Below are 21425 nucleotides of genomic sequence, written 5' to 3'. Positions count from 1 at the left end.
GGGCCGGGGGAGCTTTGAGAAGCTTCTCACAGGGGGTCACCGCTGTAGCCCCCTCCCTGCTACCAAAAGTCCCTGCTACTCACTCAAACCAGGAAACTAGTCTAGTATAGTAGAAGACAGGAAGATTCGTCCCACTTTAATTTTATATATGTCACTGGGGAAAACAATAAAAAGCAAAAGAATGATGTTCTTGATGCCTGGATGTCATGTGCATCATTAAGAATGATCTGGAGAACTACAGGCTGGCTGGCCTATCCTTCTTCTCTGAGAAGGTTATGGAACAAATCCAGCCAGATGCAAAATTCCATGCCCATGAAGGACAAGAAGGTAACTACGAACATCCAAGAAAAATTTACTAAGGGCAAATCATGTTTGACCAACCTGGTTGCCGTCTGTGGTGAGTGGCACGGTAGACCCAAAGGAAATGGTCAATGACAATCATGGCAAACTTGCTGTCAACCTGGAGATACAAACAGTGGTTGGATGGACTCCATGATGACTAGAAAACTAGGCTGTACTGAAAAAATAGCCAGACCGCTGGACTCCAAGGGTAGTGGTCTCTGTTTGGAAGATTTGGTGGCAGTCAGTTCATCTCAGGGATCTGTACTGGAGCCATTACAGGATAATGAAACAGAGTGCACCTGTAGAGACGGGGGGGCAGCAGGAGAAGGGGATGGGGACACAGTTAATACATTGCAGGACAGGGTTTCTATCCTGGTAGATCTCCATCACAGCAGCATTACTGTTACAGAATCACAGAATGGTTGAGGTTGGAAGGGACATCTTGAGGTCATCTTATCCACCCCCCTTGCTCAAGCAGGGCCACCCAGAGTAGGTTCGCCAGGACTGTGCTAACACAGAGAACTACAGTTTGAGAGTTCTGCATCAGTGTCCTGCTATTCTTATTTCTACTTTTTTTGTTGTTTTCTCTCCCAAATGATTTTCTCATGTCTAAGATGTGGTCTAGCAATACTAGGCATGTCCTGAAAGTCATGCTTTAAAAATATCTATTTTAAAAAAAGTTTTGAAATAATTTATTTTAAAATGAAATAGTAACTCTGTTCCAAATACATGTTCTCCTCCAAACCAATGTTCTTCTGGGAAAATTTAAGTTTCTGAGGAATATTGTACCGATGATAAATTTCAGGCTTGTTTTAGCTCTTCTGTACAGTGCGAAATGATCTACCTTCATGACCTCTTCCTTAACACAACAGCATTTGAAAGTTAGTGCATTCCTTAAATGTTAAGAACCACAGAAGTATGAAGTCTTAGATTTCCATTAGCAGAAGCACTGTATATTTTCAGTTTCCTAGTTACAGATTTCCTGCAGATATTCCAAAGGAGAGAGAATCTTATTTATACATCTCTGGATAACTGGCTAAGTACACTGTGTAGAATCTAATTATTAGTAGTGGTGGGATACTAGTATTTTAGACACTAGATTGAAAGAGAAAAACTTTTACTTCCTATTGTTCTAAGTATTTATGCATAGAAATTTAACTGCTTTTTCTAGTCTCGAGACTTACCTTCAGCCAATCCCATTTAAAACTTTCCTTTAAACAGCGACTAACGTTTATACTATAACCATAAATTCCCTGTTGTACAAGTCCTCTCAGCCAATATTCAAGCTAATCCTTAGATCTAAGATGCTTACAAACAAAACCATATAGCCATGTTTAACAGAAGGCTCTGGAAACAAACACTGAGCAGGAAAATGTCCTGATAAATGCATATGCTAAGAAGTCTATGTCACAGAAACGTTTGGAGCAGAAGCCATCAAAAGATAGCCTGCTTTTTTCCCTTCTGCTTACCACAAACAGCATAAGACTTTTACTGAAGGAAGGATGGATGGAGAGGACGGATAACAGGTAACAAACATGGTTATATCCATATTCTCTCACCTACTCTTACCCATTTGGAATAGTCCCCTCTACACTGTGTAGCAAACCACATTATCTACCCACATTGCTAGGAGAGCTGTTGTCAGTGATTTTTCTCTATTTCCAGACCCCATCAATTGCCGCTGTTTTCAAGGTATCAACAAAGCTAGATTTGGAACAGAAATAGGAGTGGGTTTCATCAAGCTTTGCTTCAGATGTCTAAGGTTTGAACATCCAAATAAGTTTAACCACCCACATGTGTCAAGCCAGGTGCTTTCAGAGGTTGAGTGACCTGATCTCAATGTACTTCTGTCTCAAAAAGATGAGTTATCTCTTGAGCTTGTTTTATTTGGCTGACAATAAGGGGACCCTGAGCTTGGTCAACAGTCTGTCATCAAAGTTATAGGTACACAATTCACAACTGAAAAATTCAGTCCGTTTCTTTAACAATATTTAGAGACCTCTGCTAACTTAAGTAGATGGTATTTTTCAAAAAGCATAATTTGCCAGTTAACCACAATAATATACAAGACTTCTAAATGTTGCTTGCATGAGGAACAGGAATTGTGTTGGTATGTTAGCATCAGTATCAACTTACCACTGCTTCCACTGTTTGTAAAGGCAGTAAGACATTAATTTCTTATAGTTAATATATCTACAGAAATGGAGAATTCATCCTTGTTAATAAAATGTATTTTGATGATCTTAACTCTCACAGATTATTAACCTGCAAATGGGAAAAAAAAAAAAAAGTGCTTTCTTGTGATGGGTAGAATTACTATATAAGAATCGTTGATCCATGACTTTCAAGTTTAGACACAGTTATTAGATCATTCAGTCTAGTCTGCTATGTAGAGAAACCAACAGAAGTCCATTCGTAGCTTGCTGCTGTGGTTAATCACTGTCATTTGAGCCTAATTTCTCATTTAAAACTGCAGGGCTTTTACACTCAGCGTTACTTCTTACTTTTTTTCACTACTAGATTAGAGTCATGTAGTACTTGTTATTTTCTCCCTGTGCAAGCAATTATAAACCATAATCAAGCTTTTTAAGTCTCTCACAGTAAGATATCAGCTTCCGTCCTTTGAATTATTCTTCTGAAGAGCCCTTAACAAATACATTAAATTACGTACACGTGGATCTAAATATTACTCAAGAGTACACAAATTGACCTTTCAAAGGGGTATTGATTATGGCATTTACAAAAGTATATGCTTATACCTTTCAAGGGTATCACTAAAAGTTAATGAAGCTATTCCTACTATGTGAGGGACTCCAGTGACAGACTAGCTAGACACAAGTAGAAAAACGTTACCATAGACCATGCCTGTGACCTATGTTTCTCTTGCCCCTCTGAACTAGGATTCATTAATTCAACTTCCTAACATCCTATATGTCTAAATCAAGAGTGATCTCCACAAAATAATTGTTGGAATAGTCTATGGAAAAAAAAAAAAATAAAAGCACCAAACCAAGGAAAAGACATTTTAAAAAATAGCAGCTATTACACGGCTTCTCAAGCTAGTTTAGGAAGATACGCTCTGGAATATGGGGGCTTTCCACTTCCACCCAGAATCTGAAATCCAAAATGGGTTTTAGTATTTAGATTTCTTTTTAACAGTCTATCTTCCCCAGCCCCCATCCAGTTTCCTGTGTACAATATGATTTTTTTCCCCCCATTTTAATTTCCTCCAATCTGTAATGAGTGTAAAGAAGTGCCACTCATGATCACCACTGTAAAACATACCACAAAACTTTACCACAATACCTTATACATTTATTCTGCAGATCTTTCAAGAGGAATAAATGCCAGAGGATCATCTCTGATTTCTTGAACTACACTTCCTTTATTCTCTAAGTCTTGGAGATACTCTATTTCTGATGTAACATAGTTTTTAAGTGAATAAAGTCACACACACTTCTCTTTATTAATATAATGTAAGAGAAAATAATCACTGGAATACTTTAAATATCTAAGAAAAATTTCTATGCAAACTATTTCAAGTTAGAGTCTCATGTGCTGGAAAAAAGTGAAACTTATCCTAAACAGAATCAGTTTAATTTTCACATGTGGATGACTCTGATTAGTTAGATGATTTCCAATATGCACATATGCAGCATTCACTATAGTTTATACTTATTTTTCTCATTTTCTTTCAAGCCTGTAATTTACTATCCTGAAAGGTTCACTGAATTTTTAAAACAGTAAGTATTTATACTGATATGAACAATGCAAATGATTTAGTAAAAGTCCCAAGTCTGTAAATGTATGTTTAGCTGTGCAATTCTGTAGCAGTCTTAAGTCTCTGAAGCAAATCTTAATCCATGGATTTCTGAACTGGTAATTGCATTATCAAAAAAATGAACTTAAAGACAAATTATTTATATATATATATATATATATGCTTAATAAGAGTAGTGAACTCTGTGAGATGGAGTCTGCATATTTCCTCTAAGTAAAAACACAGAAGAGGTACACTAAGAAACCCCAACTCTTAATAAAAGAATGAAGAAGCAAGGCAATTTATCAAATGAATAAAAACTGTTTCATCTTTGAGATGTTTAGGGCATCAGGATCTTTTACAAACAGGTCAACAGCAATAGCACAAGTTATCACTTTTTTGCTGTAGAAGACAATGAACTATTGAGCTCATAGGTTGCTGCTCGAGTAAGCATTTGGTGCAATTCACTATATTTTGCATAAAAAGGACAATAAAAAAAATCAGTCTATGGCGGTCAGTAAAAAAAAATAATTCCCCTTTTCTTTACAGAGGGGCAAGCACTTCATTTCAGGTGAAAACTTACTTTCTTGATTCTAAGTTTCAGTAAGAACAGAAAAAAGATCATTTAATATATTTTATACCAAATGGTTCTAGGCATAAAGAACTGGTTAAGTGTTAACTTTGCAAAAGGAGAAAAACTCAGCTCCAAGGACTGATTTACATTTGATTTCTCTCAGGGTAGTAAGATCAGAACCTTGTTTAGTCAGGCATTCTAGCTCAGGAACTTTCCATCCTGAAAGAACATGAGTTATCCTGATTACTGGCTGAAGAGTCATAAGAAAATTTGTCATAAACCTTTATTAAATCTAAATTATTTTAATTTAATAATTTTCAAGTACATCTTTAACGGAAAAGTGGAAGCTTCCATTAAGTCTGTTGCCTAATTTGTTATTTTTAGGAATGTCGACATTTCATACTTTCTTAATACTTTCCCAGTGAGGAACCTAAAAAAGAACTACACAGCAAAGCAGCTTTATTTCTGCCCTTGGCTACAGTTTAAGCATTTTTAAAATCCAAGTTTGCTAGAGATGTTCTCTTGACTTGCAATTGTAGAGAAAACCTGCCTGAAGACAAAGGTCAATGCACTGCAAACCCATAGAAGTATCTGAGGCTGCACAAACATTTATCATCTTCACAATATGTGATTTAACACTAAATACCTTCAATAATTTCCATTACCAAAGGGGTTTTTCTCCCATTAACCAAATGCAGCTGTCTTAGACGATATTGCTGAGATTGTGAAAATAATTCTCATCCCCTTCATCCTATTAATCTTTTTCATAAAGTCAAAGATATTCTGATTCTTGTGCATTTATACTCAACTGTAAGAGTGATGAGGTTCTTGGACATAGGTGACCTGGAAATTCTACTACAAGTTGGGCCTTTTAACACACAATTGCAAACCCGCTACAAAATCTAACGGTAATACTAAAATAGTAAAAAAAGACTGAAAGGTCTGTGTGGAGAAATGGAAGTAGAACCATTCAAGGGCAGATCTGATCCTAGTTATCACCAATCATCATTTATATATTTTAACTTTGCATTTTGTTCTTAAAATTTCCAGTTCCTCTGCCCAGAAGGCTGAAGTTCCAACGTCAAAAGTATGCTCTGCAATATCATTTAGAAAAATGCATGACCTCAAGGTTTGTTCTAATGCACAGTGGTAGACTATTATTTCATACATTATGTGCCTAAGTGTGATGATACCCCCATATCAGGATAAACACGATTGAAAGACTGTGATGCAGACTGGACAATTCATCTGAAGCAGCAGGCTCATGTCCTTGCTCAAAACCTTGAAGTAAGCCAATGTTCATGTAGAACTTGTATCACAGAAGAAAGAATCAGGACTGTCTCACAGTTTAGGTTGAAGTCAACAACAGCACGGGCAGGATGCATGTATATACATGGCCTAAGTGAACAACAAAACTGTTTCACTCAACAAGAAATACACAGATCTCTTAATGACAATATAAACCAGCAGACTACAAGGCACAGAAACAGCCAATCCCTAAGTCTTCAGTGAAATCAAGCAAAGTACTTGAAAGACAAACAGCTGGTTACGCTACAGACAACCCCTTTGCATCCTAACAGTTGCTGTGTTAGGTCACTCATGACGATCTCAGACTAATTGCAGGATTTGCTAGATAGCTTTGATAGTCACGTGTTTAAATAAGTCACACTAGCAAAATATTTTAGTACTGACATTAAACAGCTCTGTTGTTCAAGACTCCAGAGGGGAAGGCTTGATACTTCACTCCTTTAACAGTTCATAGCACTCCTCAAATGAGGTTGTATTGGTAATCCTGGTGTCCAGTCCAAATTACAGCGAGTGAAATTGCATTCTGCTTATCTGAATTCCCCCCATAGTATCTATATACAATTTTTATACTTGGCTAACATTTAAAGTATTAGATGCTGTTCCACACCAGAGGTTCCTGCCTGTCAGTCTGAAGGGAATCATTACGATACATCTCTTGTGCTTATTTAAATGGTTTTGAATTTTTTTTTCCTTATATAAATAATTACTATTGCTTGCTGTGGAAAATAGAGTTGTAGTACAGTGAGACAATGGCAGGGAAACACTTTCCAGAATGTGAGATTAACTGATAAAATCACCTTAGACATTTGAAGGTTAAAAATACCGACTTTTTTACACTGTCAGGGTTTATGTATTAAAAATGGTTTCTTGTTCAAGACACTTTACTGGGGTTAACAGGAAAATTTAATTTTCTCCACATCCCCATGAATTTTAAAGTCATTCTTCTAACACCATATACTGACTATTGAAGTTATGAATATATGGCAAAGAGGAGGCATTTGGTGCAAAGCTATTAAGTGATACTGCTTATTTTCAAAATAAAACAGACACCCAAATTCTGCTTTTCTTGGGATGAACTTGAGATTCACTGAAGGAAAATGCATCTGATGGAAACACAACTGAGGAATGGGACACTCATACTTTGCAAGCAGAATTTAAGAACAAACCACAAAAAATTAAATTATCAGAATTTTATTTCTGTTACAAATTATCACAATCACAATTAATATAAAACAAAGCACTGAGGAAACATGACTGTTAGATATGAGATTTATCAAGGTGTAAAAGCCTCATCCAAGACTACTACTAGAAAACCTGTGACTGTCTATTAAACATTTCTATGCATCAAACACCAAGTGAAAGAGAATAAGCAGCGTAGTATAATTGACAGGGATTAAAACACCTTCACTTTATACAAGTTCCGGAAGGAAATGAAAGTTGGGAGTATCATTTCTACCCAAGTCTTATTTGAGTAGACCTGTTTACAATTAACTATTAAATAAAGCTTCAGCATAAAACACCAATCTTCATTTTAACTTATCCATGTCATTCATACATTAGACAAGCTATTTCCGAAGTCATGAGGATTCACATGCTCTCTTACACTTGCTGAATAAGGCTAAAAAGAGTCACTAAACAAACATCAGGTTGCATTATTGCTTCGTAACAGGAACTTTGATGAAAATTCTTTATTGAGGTCCAAATAAAACACTGCTGCATCACTAAACAAGTTTAAATACACAATTATTTTAAAAAGTGTATACCGTTATACACTTTAAGGCTTTAATACAAGAAATATTGAAAGGGATTTTCATACTCCGTAGCCCGTCTCATTGTTGTCTAGGCACACGGATAAGTACAATGCTCTAAGCAGTCCGTAATTAACATGGCAGAAGTTCCTGAAAAAGAGCAAAATATAATTTATTTGTATACATCCTGAGACTAGCAACTATGAATTCTCTGAAGACTGCCAGATTCTAAACAGTGGGATCTGGTAATTATGCGTAGAATAATGTATGTAGATTAGTGGAAACCATTGCAGAATCTGCTATCATTGAAATTCAGTGCTAATGTGATAAAAAGGTTCAATAAAGGCAAATTAATTATATGATTAATTATAATTAACATTACTTGTTTGACCAGTAACATATAGCAATTGACCAGTGTCAGAATACAAAACTCTACTAGAGTGGACAAGCATTTCTAGGTTAGTTTGTCACAAGAAAGGCTGCCGTCCACATTATTTTTTTAATTTAGAAACATTTTTAGATTATTTTTCCCTCTGTTCAAAATCTAATGAATTCATTTCAGAGATTACTCAAAAAACCCACCAAAAACAAAAACACAGAAATGCAATAGCAGAGTACAGTGCTAGTGCATGTTATTTCAGGAACCGTCAAGAGAATTGTGTAGTTTCTAAAAATATCTAATACCAGCTGTTTGAACTGATGTAGTTTGTTGTACACACATGTATAGGACACAAGAACTGATAAAACTTTTTTTGAAGGACATGAAAACACATTTTCTTAGAAACAAAATGTATCAATGTGGAGCACTGGAAGAAGGGAGACAATGGATGAGATGCATACAACTATTATCCTCAATATATACAGAATGTCTTAGATGTGTCAAATTTAGATCTTGCAACTCATTAAAAGAATAAAATTGGACTCAAATGGTTAACTTCTCCATCAAGGTGGGCCACATCTTAATGGGAACACCATAAGGGCACAGACTACTCCATCTGGTCAGATGCACATTTGGCACGTGCCCAGAACAATCACTTCTGACCACGGGATGGCTGTGCTCTTGGACAGGAGGGGAATTCCCTTTTAATTTACTCGTGTGACCAGCAACATCCAGTCCTACGACACCGTGTCATACAAAGGTGCATCCAAACAGCCTCTGTTTGGTTTGACAGGGAGACACTTTACCCCCCTCAAAGTAAAGCTGAAATATTTTAAAGGTTCATAGGCCTTCAGGGCAGAGTAGCAGAGAAGTGGCACAAATGCATGCTGATACATTCATCCTCCATACAGAAGGCACTAAGAAAAAAACGGCATAAGGAGATGGCTATTACAGAAGGTTGAATTCACTTCTAAATTTACTTATTTGTCTACTAGCCACCCTTGCTACTAGGTATTTTAGTTTCAACCCATGAAGTTTCATCATATAGGATAAAAGAAAACTGAATTTGCAAATGAAAACTTATGGTTTATGTAACTCATCATACTATGTGATTTAAAATGCATATAGAAATAGAGCTTTGGTCAATTCTATTATAAATGTTTTTAGAATATATTTATAGTTACATAGATTTTTTTTCTGGTAAAGTTTATATATATTTATCTAGTATACATGTTTTTAGATTTTATATATATTTATATATTAAAAAAATTTTGCAGTTCTAACAGCTGGTATCAAATTTTTGCCCTTTGAGCCCCAGAGGGCAGAAATCTTCCAAGCTAACCTTAAAAGGGTCCTTTGTTTTAAATCTTTAAAATACTCTCAAAAGTTAAAGACATTTGGTATCTAGAAAAAGTGCCTTTAACTCGTGAGAGCAGTCTCTTAAATTTACTGTGATATATGGAGGCAGTGCAACGCATGCAATATTTTGAAGTATAGAGCTCCAAGTCATGTCAAACTAAAGGCATCGAGATTGAGGTTAGCAGGAAGAATTATCATTCCAAGTAGGAAATAAAGAAAAAAAATCTGTTCTATTTAAAATATATGCAATCTAATCAAAAACACAGTTAAACTATTTCCTATTTTTTTTATACTAAGTTCTCCAGAAACAGGTGAGCTAGCTATTCTTCAGTTAATGTTTCTCAATGGACTTGCTCTCCTGTGTCAAAAACCAGTCTGCTCCTTGTGCTGAAATGCTTCACTTAGAAAATCATTCTACAAAATGCTTTCTTCAGCTTTGCAAAACCATTTTAGGCACGTTTGCTGACCAGATTAGTTTTAAATTCCCATTTGACCACTACTAGCATAAAACTACATTCATTTTCTTTCACCTTCCTCCACCCAGTGAAATACTTAATTGACTTAAATGTTGTCAAAACTATGTGTAACCTTCAATAAACAAATAGCCAGAGGACAGTGGCCACACACTGGGACATTTTAATGTTCCATTTAATGATAGTTTGAAAGTATACCTTTTCCCACCACAACTGAACTTTTGCTGGCCTCAACTCGGTTTCAGTAATAATTACATAAATTAAGGCCTTGTGTATAAAGAATTAAGGACCTGATCAAAACCTCCATTCTTTATCTAATAATTTCACGGATGAGTGAAGATACCTACCAAAGCATCAGACAATTAAGGTTTTTGTTCTCTTGGCTGTCCAAGGAGGTGGGTTTCCTGACAAGAGAAAAAAAAAAATTTACTACATTTCAAAGACTTTCATATAAAAACTAAAGAAAACAATACAAATCAAGCTATAATTAATAAGAACAGTTATTAACAAAAACGTTAGATAACATTTGTAATGTTTAAGTTACTAGAATTTATGGAAAAATAATATATTACAAAGTATTGGTTATGAGGTTTTACAACTTTTTAATAGGGAATAGTTTGTCCAAATTTAACTAACTAAGCTAAGACTTTTTAGATTACTAATACAAATTAAACGTTTTAAAATGAGTATTTAGGTGTCCTCAAAGTCTTTCCTACATTCTAAAATGAAACTTTCTAAGTTGTAGCCTCCCTGTTTTTATTGGTTATATTAAGATAAATTGAGATTAAAATCTTATTTGATTTATTTACCTTTGCAAATGAAGACCGTTTTAAGGGTTACACATCCTCTGCCTCTGAAGAAAGCGACCTCAATTAGTCAAGTCAGAAAGTCTTTAAAAGCTTTGTGTTTATTGCTTCCAGCACGGAGCGAGGTGGTCATTAACGTACCAAAATTCTCATAAAAATTCCAAAGTTGCACTAGTGAAAAAACGCTCAACAAGATGAAAACTAGTCACATCTTTTTCAGAAAATTCATTAGCTATTTTAAACCATTTTTAACAAAAGTATTTTGATTTAATGTGGCACTCAAGCAGATCCATACCATTTGGATACTTTAAACAGCATTTATATCTACTGTGAGTATATATATATACATTTAGGTTTATACCATTTTTTTTTAAAGAAGTTGCGCAATGTTTAATATGAGCCTTTTATGCTGATCATTGTTAGACATTTCTCCCTGTTTACTACTATTTATGAAGTTTTAGTATAAGATAAAGCATAAAATTAATCTCACACACACTGAATTTCTTTCAAAAGTTTATTTAGTATCAAGCAAGGGCAAAACTTTGCTTAACACTACAGAACATTTCAAGACTTGAGTTACAAAATACCACATTATTTGCATTTGTAATTTGCTTCCCTTTTTACGCATGTTTGCAAAGAGAAAATCTAGCAAATGGCTGAAAATAAAAACTAAAAACTAAATTGTTGAAAACCTTTAAAATAAAAGGTTACGCTTATGTTAAAAGAACGGACTAACATATTTAGTAAACCTATTTTTTGTTTAACACTAGTTAATCAAAGGTTATTTTTTTGATCACCTATTTTTTCAAATACAGTTTGGAAATAACAAAGTTCCTTGTTTTACATATCTTTCTGTCCAGGTTGTTCTTTCAACAAAATATTTTAAGTTCAGTCCATCCATTCAGATTTTTATGCACTTTGATTTAATAAAAAGGGATTGTTCATAGAAAAAATTACTTTGAACAGTATACAGGACTGGTGGAGATTGGATATTTCACAACATCAGACAGTACAATCAGTATCTGGCATATGGCTGGTCTCTGTAGACTCCTTTTGACGTTCTTGCAGAAGGTGCCTTGTGTCGTGAGTTGGTCCATTCTTCTTGCCCTACAAGAAAAGAAAATATCGTTAGACACCTTTCTGTTCTTAGATGCTGTACTTATTTTTTCCTTAAACTGTGAATTAGACAGTGACATTTTATTTAATGAAACCAAGGTGTACAAAGTGAAATCTAACACTTGTACCGAAAAATCTGGGTATAACATTTATATGAGCTATCTCATAATACTTTTTCAGCACATAACAGCATGGAGTGTGACAAGCTAGTGGCAAAAATATTTAGGGCTCTGACATTCAGCTGGACCTGTCTGTTACAGATACTATAGCTGACACTTCTGTGTAGCAGACCTACAAATAATTATGCTAGGATGAAACGAATGGAGGATGTGAATTACATAAGCAAATCAGCTACCCTCAGAAATAAGTTTCTTTGCATCAGTACTAATTTAGGCTTAATTCAAATATGCAATCCAGTAACAAAAAGCCTCAAGTACCTCTAGAAACACCTGTGGCTTCTAACAAGCTAGGGGAAATAACTTCACTGTGAACACACCCTCTAAAACGCAAGAAACAAAGGCAGGTTATAAAAAAAATTAAAATGTCAAGGGAAATTATTTTAAGCTTGCCAGCAAAAGAAATTTGTGAAAAACTTGTGATGTATTTAATGCTTCATAATCCTACCACATGTTGATGGTAAGAAATATTATCAAAAAGTAGTGAAGAATTGTCTTAACTTAAATGACCTACTGTGCCAGGCATTTACAGCAAGAGGGAAAACACAAGACCAAATGCAGAGTATAATGTAACAGTACTCAGGTACACTTTAATCAAGCCAAGACAAGAGTACTGTCTCACCTCAGGAAAAAAAAAAAATATCAGAAAGCAGACACACCTAGAAGCAGTGCATGTGCTTCCATATCTACTCTTGGAGAATTACTCTGCTCTAAGCAGTCAGGCATCCAAGTGAACCCAATGCAATCCAGAACTTAAGGGTGGAATCCAATGTATGGTAAGCTAAATGTAGACAGCACTTTGTCTTTCTAATCCATTAAAAAGAAATAAATCAAAGTCAACAGACAAAGAACTCCATACTTTAAAAGGCAAAGTAACTTGCTCAGACAGAAGATATCTGAAATTACATGACAAGTCCCTTAAGTCATGGGTCCAATTTCACAATCTCTTCATAGAAGTTTTCTCCTAGCTACTTTATTTTTTAAAATGTAGGTGGTTGCCTGCAGAGCCTATGTCATATATCATACCTAGATGTCACAACACTTGCCTAGGAGGTAAAAGGAACAAGTTCTAATTTGGTGTATGGCTGAAAGAATTAAAACTTGTACCTCATCAGGCAAGTCCTACAGGAATCTGATAACAGAATAACATACATGAGAAGCAACCGCTTATGCTTCTTCATCACACAAAAAGCAAGGCTTATACTAAGCAAGGAAACGAACCCTAGCCTAACAGTAAAGGCAGCTGGCTGAGTGGTAAGAGTTAAAGATATCTTAGCTCTTAAGCACCACTGCAAGGAACTGTTTAAAAATAAAAAGCAGTCTTCTTTACAGTTTAAGGGGAATACTTGCTCCTTTTCAAGCAATTGGTCAAATCACTAGTGTAAAGAGTCATCTTTTCATCAAGTTTTCATTTTGGTGCCATTCAGGGTTCCAAATTCTAAAAATACTGACATTCTTCCTACATCCTCTAGATTGGCACCTGAGCTTCTCAGAGAAGGAAAAGTTCAGGTACTTCCTGGGAATCTGTTTCTTCCTGGCCAGCACTAGGCAAGTACCTGCTCACTATCCAGTCTTACGAACTGTGCTTCCAAGGCACTAAATGTTCTTTACATATTGTAAGGATGTTTATTAGTATGTAAGTATGTATTTAAGAATGTCCTTCAGGGTCAGCTAGTTAAGAAAGTGTACAACTATTTGTATGTGCAAAAACTTCCGTGGCTCTAACAATCATTCAAGGTATTTATAGTCATCTTGAGTAAATACATCCCTTAACATTCCGAGCGGCTGTGCTTTAATAAATAGAAAACCAATCTTAAATGCAAAAGCAATGAAAAAAAAAAATCTGTATTTTCAACCTTAAATACTTCAAATCGACATCTGTCACCATCAGTCAACTCTATCTACATTAAGCAGTTTCATATTTTTCCTCCATCAACTTTGCATTCATGAAATTTAGTCTTAAAAATATCAGGCTTAAAGGCAAACAGTTTATTTTAATGCTGAAATAAAGATTTAAGCTATATATCTACCAACACCACCTGAAAGTGCTGGGGGACAGAGGAATTTCAAGTGACCTCTTCTTTTGATGAACTGACTTTCCCCTTAAGCAAAATAATTAGCTTAAGCAGACAACACTGAGCAAACTTCTGTATTAGGTGCATTTATCACAACTTCGTTGAGGTCATTTTAGTTTTCAGCAGGAAGCACTTCCAAATGGAGTTCAAGAAATACACCGTGGAAAGTTTTAAGTAGATATCTAGAAAAAAGATCATCCACTACCCAAAATCACAACTCTTGTATTAGTTACTAACAACCCTCAAATGTTTGAGATTTGAGTGGGCTAGATTATATTTCTCTGATCTCTAGCCAGAGATTTTACTTTTATCTCTTAAGCAGAGGTGTCTTAACATGCTTTATGCTTCTAATCCATAACAGATATCTTTAATTAAACCTGTCACTACCACACTTCTAGCTTAAAAAAAGTGATCTTTACCACTGGCATATGTTTTTTGCTTCATTACGCATTATTTTGTCTCCATATGAGTAACCCACTGCCCCCATGTCTATTAGCTACCTAAACTACTTTCACAACCTTTACATAATGATTCCCTGCTTGATTTCATAAGACTGATGCATGGAAATAAATACCAAAAGAGCATACAAATCTAAAATGCACTCCATTAGGCACTGATTCAGCTGACAACTGCAACATATTCTTGTTGTACCAAGTTTCAACTCCAACTGGGCCACACGAGAAACATTTGTTTTCAGCTGCAAATAGCTCCGGAAAAGAGGTCCTACACCCTAATCTGTCTCAAGTCTCAAATGCAACAAAAGGGTACTTGCAGAATGATTTAGATTTTTTTTTTTATTTCTTTGATTTTAGTTTCACATGACTATGCTGCTAACAGACCACAGAGACCTCCTCTAGTATTTTTCTCAATAACCACAAGAGGAGCTCTGTGATGGTGCAAGAGTCCCTGAACAGCTGTTACCCACTGCAGAACTGAAGCTTGCCTTATGGAAGTTTGTTTTTGATTATATTTTTTCAAGAGTCTAATGGTGTAGTCATTCAGCTCAAAGCTACTCACCATAAGAGTCGTACGTTTCTTCACTTAGTCCGTGACCATAGTCATAGTAATCTGCTCCACTGCATGGGAGGAGGGAAGTAGGAAGAACAAGAACAAGGAATAAAGAAGTTACATTTTAAGAAGCAATGATTATTGTTACACATTCTACCTTTCAAAAGAAAGCTTTAAAGATATAGACATGCCCTAAGGAAAGAAAGGTAAGCATTCATGTGACAATGACAATTAACATCCTGCTTGTTCATTAATTAGAAAAGAAGCAACATTAACTATCATTCAGGATTTTTTGTCATCACTGAGCCCCTGTTCTCCAGGGGGAATGTGGATGTAGGAATATTATATTTAAAATTATAGTTAGGAAGGTTGAAGATCTTACAAGTGCCAACGAAGAAAAAGTAGGAGGCGTAGGTACTGAACCAACTCATCTGTCATATAAACTTCTCATTACCTACTGTTGTCCTGTATTTTGCCTTTGTATCCTTGAATTCACTGATGAAAAATGCAAAAAAAAGGACAAGCAACTTGCTGATCAGATGGTTACAAGCTGCTACACATGTGAAAGTTTGTGTCTTCAAAACACGACAAATGTGTGCATCTGTAAAGGCTGTCATTTGACCAGGCAGACAGGAGGTGACAATAAGAACTAAGTTAAAGCAGAAATCTGCAGTCATCAGGATTCAGAAGTATGTATGAATAACCATAACCATGGCCTAAAACTGTTTTCCATTTCATAATGGCACTTCTATTTGTATTAAGACCAGTGAGTGGAAACTGAAGAACAAGCTTTTTTACATACTTTTCCACTATGCTTTCATATTTCATGCAAGTATAGCTATGTATAGTCTTTTACATAGTTGACAGAGTAAAAGTTTATCAGACATGTTTGTAGGACATCAAAAGCAAGTCTTTTAATGTTTCTTTCTGCAAGTTTCTTTTCTTTCTAACCACAGCCGGACCCAGGGTTGACAATATTTGGAAAATATTCTACAAACTGATGCTACCAGGTCACTATCTTCTGAGTGAGAAGGAAATCATTAATATATTATCACTAGCAAATGATTACTAATGTTGACAAAATGTTTCTAACATTAGATTGATTAAAATAAAAAACAGAGAAAAATCAATTATACCCTTAACATGAATTAGCAGATAAAGCATTTATATTAAACAACACATAACTAACTTCTAAACTGACAAAAGACAAAGGTAATTTGTTATGCTTGGGTTGCTTGTGTTTCAGTTTGGTGGGGTTTTTTGGGTTGGTTTGTTTGTTTTTGTTTGTTTGTTTGTTTGTTAAAAAAAAGTTTTTGTTTGTTTTTGTCATTGTTGGGTTGTTCTTTTTAGCTAAAAAGTTTTATATCCCACAAAATAAACCAGGCCAACAACAATACATTTCTGGTGTGTGCAAATGCATATCCAAAAAGTGTGGATGAGGACTCATTATTGCTAGTATAAGGCTTCCTAAACAAAAACTTAACCAGAAAGCACTACAAAGACCCACAAAAAAGTACCCACGTACAACCTAAATGTTAATCTATAGTCTGTCAGTCCTTGCAACAAGGACCCCAGAAAATCAAGGGCAAAGTTTGAAGCATAACAAATAACATAATTTTGCCCTGCAGCAGCCAGTGACAAAAGTGTTTTTTCTGACAACCAACTTAAAGCTGACATTCACTATCCTTCCACACAGTACTCGATTATTTAAAGGCTGCCATCAAGTTTAGAAGCCTATAGCAGCTGAGCCCTATCCCCATATCTGTTAATCCTGTCAGAATGACTTGTGCAAGGTTTCATTTCATAGATCTAAAATATCTATTAAATAAAGTCACTAATTTTACAGCATGTAAACTGCAATACAAATAATCATCAGAAAGGAAAAAACTTCTACTTAAAGATGGGTCATGACCTTTCCAGTATCAAACCCTTCAAAATTCATAATCTTTCCCAAAAGCACAAGTTATAATGGGAATTCAGTACTGCCCACTGACTGCTTTAGTTTGTTGTCTACGAACAAAGCCAACACTCTCTCAATTGAATTGTATGTTAAACAAAAGCAAAACTTGGAGTAAGACAACTTAAAGACTATGACCCAAAGAAGAAGATACAGGCATGGTTGTAAGGAATTCTTAGTAAAAAGGAAAGCTTTAAAAATATTTTTTTTGTTTCATCTGTAACAAGCCAAATACCCCATGGAGTTCAGAACCAAGACCAAAGATAAATGAGGGGAGGAATTACAGAAAAATCCAGTACTGTATATGAAGTTACAGCTTACAGAACTGTATTTTTTTTTTCCAAAGCAATCACCAGTTAAAAAGGAAACCTAGTCAAAAGAAACCTGCAATACCAAACCTCCTCTTGAACTGTACATCTGAACTCATTAACTGAAGTAGTTGAGTTCTATCCTGTTTTGAGAAATTAAGTAGTTATATTAAATAATTCTTCCTCTGGACAGAAGGTATGACATCTTTGTTTTAAAAGCATCCTTGACATTTATACCTTATGTAGGTTCTCTGGCATCTTTGGCACCTTGACTGAAGAGTATTCAAAATCTGTATTTCCCTTCAATGGATTTACTCTACAAGTGAAGCCCTTTTCTTCCCATTTCTTTTTGTCTCACATAAAGGACAACAAAACCACAAAACAGGTTCATTTTCTTCTTTACGGCACGTGCCTCCTTCCTTTCAGAGTAAGAACATGACATGGGTACTTTCTAACCCAGCAAGACTAAACCTGGAGTCTGCTTTGAGTTCCTGTTTTCACATGTAAAATGTCTTCTTGAGGCCATTTCTTAAATTTTAATTTTTCCTTCTCCAGGTGTCTACTTTGTAGATGGATAATTGCATTACCTGGTATAGTCAGCTGAGTCTTCAAGCATCTTCCTAACCATCAACTAACAGTATAAGTACAAGTACACTCAACACTGGAGTATCAGCTGTGATTCAGATCTTTTATACATATAGAACCCTTGCATCTATCTCCTCATATTTAATTTATTTTGTATTCCCATTCCAGCACAGAGTCTTTGGGCTGACAAGAGAAAAGACAGAGATGGCAAAGAAAAAAGTGCTTTGATTTTCCATGTCAATAAAAACTTGGAACCACCTAATGGTATGGAAGGATCAGCAAACAATAAATTCAAGTATGTCACTTAACTGCTGAGGGCTGGGCATTAATCCTACAATGGTTAGAGAAGCATGAAGTGCAGTTTACTAATCTAAATAAGGTTGGGGGAAGTGACTGTTCAAGAAACAGCCTGAGATAGAGAAGAGCACCCTCAGATTTTAGTACTGCATCACTGATGGAAGTAAGGCCTTAGAGGAGCTTTTTTATCTAGTAAAACAAGAGGACTGGGAAGCTTCCTGAAATTTTTCTAGAACCACTGTGCTGTGAGAAGGTTCTTAAAATACTGCAATTTAGAGGTATTCAACATAAGCCTTCAAAAGGTCTTGCGGAATATGACCTGAATTTCTCAGGCTTTTCTGATAAGCCGATTGTTTCTGAAAAAGTCTTGATGAACCATAACAGAAGAACAAATCTGTATGACACAAACAAATAGAAGTAACTAATCTTGACATGGTTTATGTCTTAAGGAACTCTTATGTTTTATACTATATTAGCTATTAGCTTATTTTGTCTAGAGATGTTGGAATATTCTCTTGGGACAGTTATCAACAGAATGGTAGTTTCAACCTAACACTCATGAAGATATCAGAATCGGTCATTAGGGTATTTTTGGGACAATCCTAGAACAGGCATGTCAACCACACAGTGCAAGTGTTCTGTAGTATTTCCAGAAAATGCATAAAAGTAGTTAAAATATATTGTGATTAATCAATGTGATTGCAATGGCTCTTTAAATTTGATGCAGGCATCTTTCAGAATCAGCATTATGCCATTTCTGTGTGTGAAACAGAAGTAGTATGGCAGGGAGCCTGACTGGTAATGGGACAATAAGAGGTCTGACTGAAAGCTGCTAGTTTACTGGAAAAGCCCAGATAAGCACTGACAATGCTGGTTACCCGGCTTAAACACTGAATGAACAGAAGCTTTCTTCATCTTCAGTGATAAAAAAACACAAAACAGCCTTCACTACCAGTTCAACTTCTTTTAATGCTTACTAGGGAAAAATAAAAAAAAAAAATAAAAATTCCCTTTTGTACATTAGTATCACTAAAGGGACTGACTGCTTTAGTCTGAAGCCAGGGCAGTTTCACCAAGTGACAAAAACCCCCTACCAAACAAAAGTTTCCTTTTGTGCTAGGAGTAGCTCCACAAGCGTCACCTTTGTCCTTCTACATAGAGGTTGCACAGAACAGCAAAGTAGGATGAAGATCTCTAGCCAGAGGTCTTATGATAGATCCTGACTGATAAAATCACATCTGGACAGAACTCTTACACAAGGACAAGCCTCTTTCTATCATTCCTATCAGGTCTTCACGCTCATCTGCTTCTGATATTAAAAATCATCCATCAACAGTAAGCGGAAGAAGTGCCCCAAACGTTATTGTCAAGACAACAATCACTGTAGTGAAGCTTCCCATAACTCCCTAATTGTCTTGAACATTGAGTTGAGTATCTGTTCTTAACGCTTCTGTGGATCACTGAGCACCATATTCTGTAATCCAGTTTACAGCAGGATAGCATAAAACTAGGATAGCAAGATGATATCCACATCTTTTTCGGCATCTTGCAGACAGATTTTTATTTAATGCCCAGTTCTGCCACTTAGAAGTTTTATTACATAGTCTCATCCTTGCATATCAGTTTGTAAAACAGATAATGATCTCAGAAAGCAACTGAGACCTATATGTGAAAGCATTATAAAATTCAGAAAAATGATGCAATCTTCCTTAAATGATATCCCATTGTACTCATATGGATAATACAAATAGCAAAACTATTACCTAGAATCCTAAAAGATGACCAGAGTGCCCTCTCAAGGATTCCCTTCGCTATCACTTTCTAGAAGTTACTTAGGGCAGAAATTGTAATAAATTGCACTTCTCAATAGTGAAATGCCCTTAGAGGCATCTGCATTCTGGTGCTTCCTACCAGGCACAGAACTAAGTCTATCCATATATTTCTGGCAGAACTCTGTGCAGTTCCCTAAGGCTAACAGTTTTGTCATCTGAAATGTCCCATTATTGCTGATCTATGAACTCAGTCTTTCCCACCCCCCACTCCACTCATGACCCATCTCTCGAAACAGGGAAGGTAAATGGCAGGTAGCAGAGGTGACTGGAGAACAGCACAAGTAAGTCTTCTTAGGAACAGCAGCAGCAGGGAGCTATAGCTTTTCCCTGAAACTATGAATACAGCAAAAATCCATTACTAAACATGAGAAACGCTAAATAAAATATCAAAAATTCACTACAAGCAAGAAAGCACCAGCAGAAAAATTAAAAATTCAGGGTGCGTAAACATCAGCATTTTGGTTTGGCCTGTGTATTAGGACCAAAACCCATCCACCCCACATCACATTTGTCTGGCTGGCAAAGCAGTTTCGGGGAAGTGAACTATACTGCTAACAGAGGAAACTAAAGTACAAGTCTTAAACTATCCGGGTGTGTAACAAACATGGTCCAACTGCTAAATGGAGAACAGGGATGTGAACATTAACATTGGCAAAGGATGTGGTCCTTTCCCTTTCCCTTCAAACTGATAAGGCTACTCAGGACAGTGGAAACAACAGAAAACAATGAAGTTCTGACAGGCATCAGTCAAAATCTTTAGACTATCCATTGCAATATTGGAAAGAGCTGTGGGTATTACTCCATCTAATTATTTGCTATCTCTCGAGTCCTGCATAAGATGTTGCTAGAGATCTAAGATATTACTTGTCGCAGATTGGAGTACAAGACATCATTGCCCCTAATAGCATCATCCAGAAAAACTGCACAGACTGTGTGCTACCACTCTGTCATTAGAAATACTACTAAGATACACATCATACCTTTTTGTCTTTTTAACTTACTGCAGGAACAGCACAACTTTAAGCAGTTTCCTATAAACGATATCCTTACTCATCAGTTGACATTGAAGAGCATTTGAGGGAAGAAGTATCATTCCACAGTTTTCACAGGATTGTAATTAAAAAAAAATAAAGTGCCATCACGGAATGTATTTGGTTAGAGAGATTATAAAACTGTTTTCAGGGCTGCATAATCATCTGACAGATCTTAAAAGCAGTGCATTACCATGTTTGTGATCTTCTCAGTGCTTCTCTAGCGCCCCTTACACAGGCGGGGTTTCAAGCCTTGCCTTTCCAAGCACACTAAGACAGACTTCCTCCTAT

The 21425-nt window shown here is 35.8% G+C and overlaps 1 protein-coding gene across 2 annotated transcripts in view; it reads right to left on the bottom strand.

Moving 5' to 3' along the window:
* Positions 1-7179: 7179 nt before the first annotated feature.
* The window catches only part of KHDRBS3 (KH RNA binding domain containing, signal transduction associated 3), a 73472-nt gene continuing 59226 nt past the window's right edge, over positions 7180-21425 (bottom strand). The window contains exons 8-11 of one of the 2 annotated variants that reach the window (XR_003397686.1): positions 15134-15192; positions 11707-11856; positions 10291-10347; positions 7180-7882 (exon numbers count right to left, since the gene is read on the bottom strand). Coding sequence is in view for 1 of the 2 variants with exons in the window: in XM_026841660.1 (XP_026697461.1) it covers positions 11765-11856; positions 15134-15192 (151 nt within the window). In the remaining variant the exon portion in view is untranslated. Of the gene's footprint in view, positions 7883-10290; positions 10348-11249; positions 11857-15133; positions 15193-21425 lie in introns of those variants that run through there. The other variant, XM_026841660.1, reaches the window with a different exon arrangement.

This window comes from Athene cunicularia, assembly GCF_003259725.1.
Source record: "Athene cunicularia isolate RWA chromosome 2 unlocalized genomic scaffold, athCun1 chr2_part1, whole genome shotgun sequence".
NCBI lineage: Eukaryota > Metazoa > Chordata > Aves > Strigiformes > Strigidae > Athene > Athene cunicularia.
This window is presented reverse-complemented; position numbering and strand designations above follow the sequence as displayed.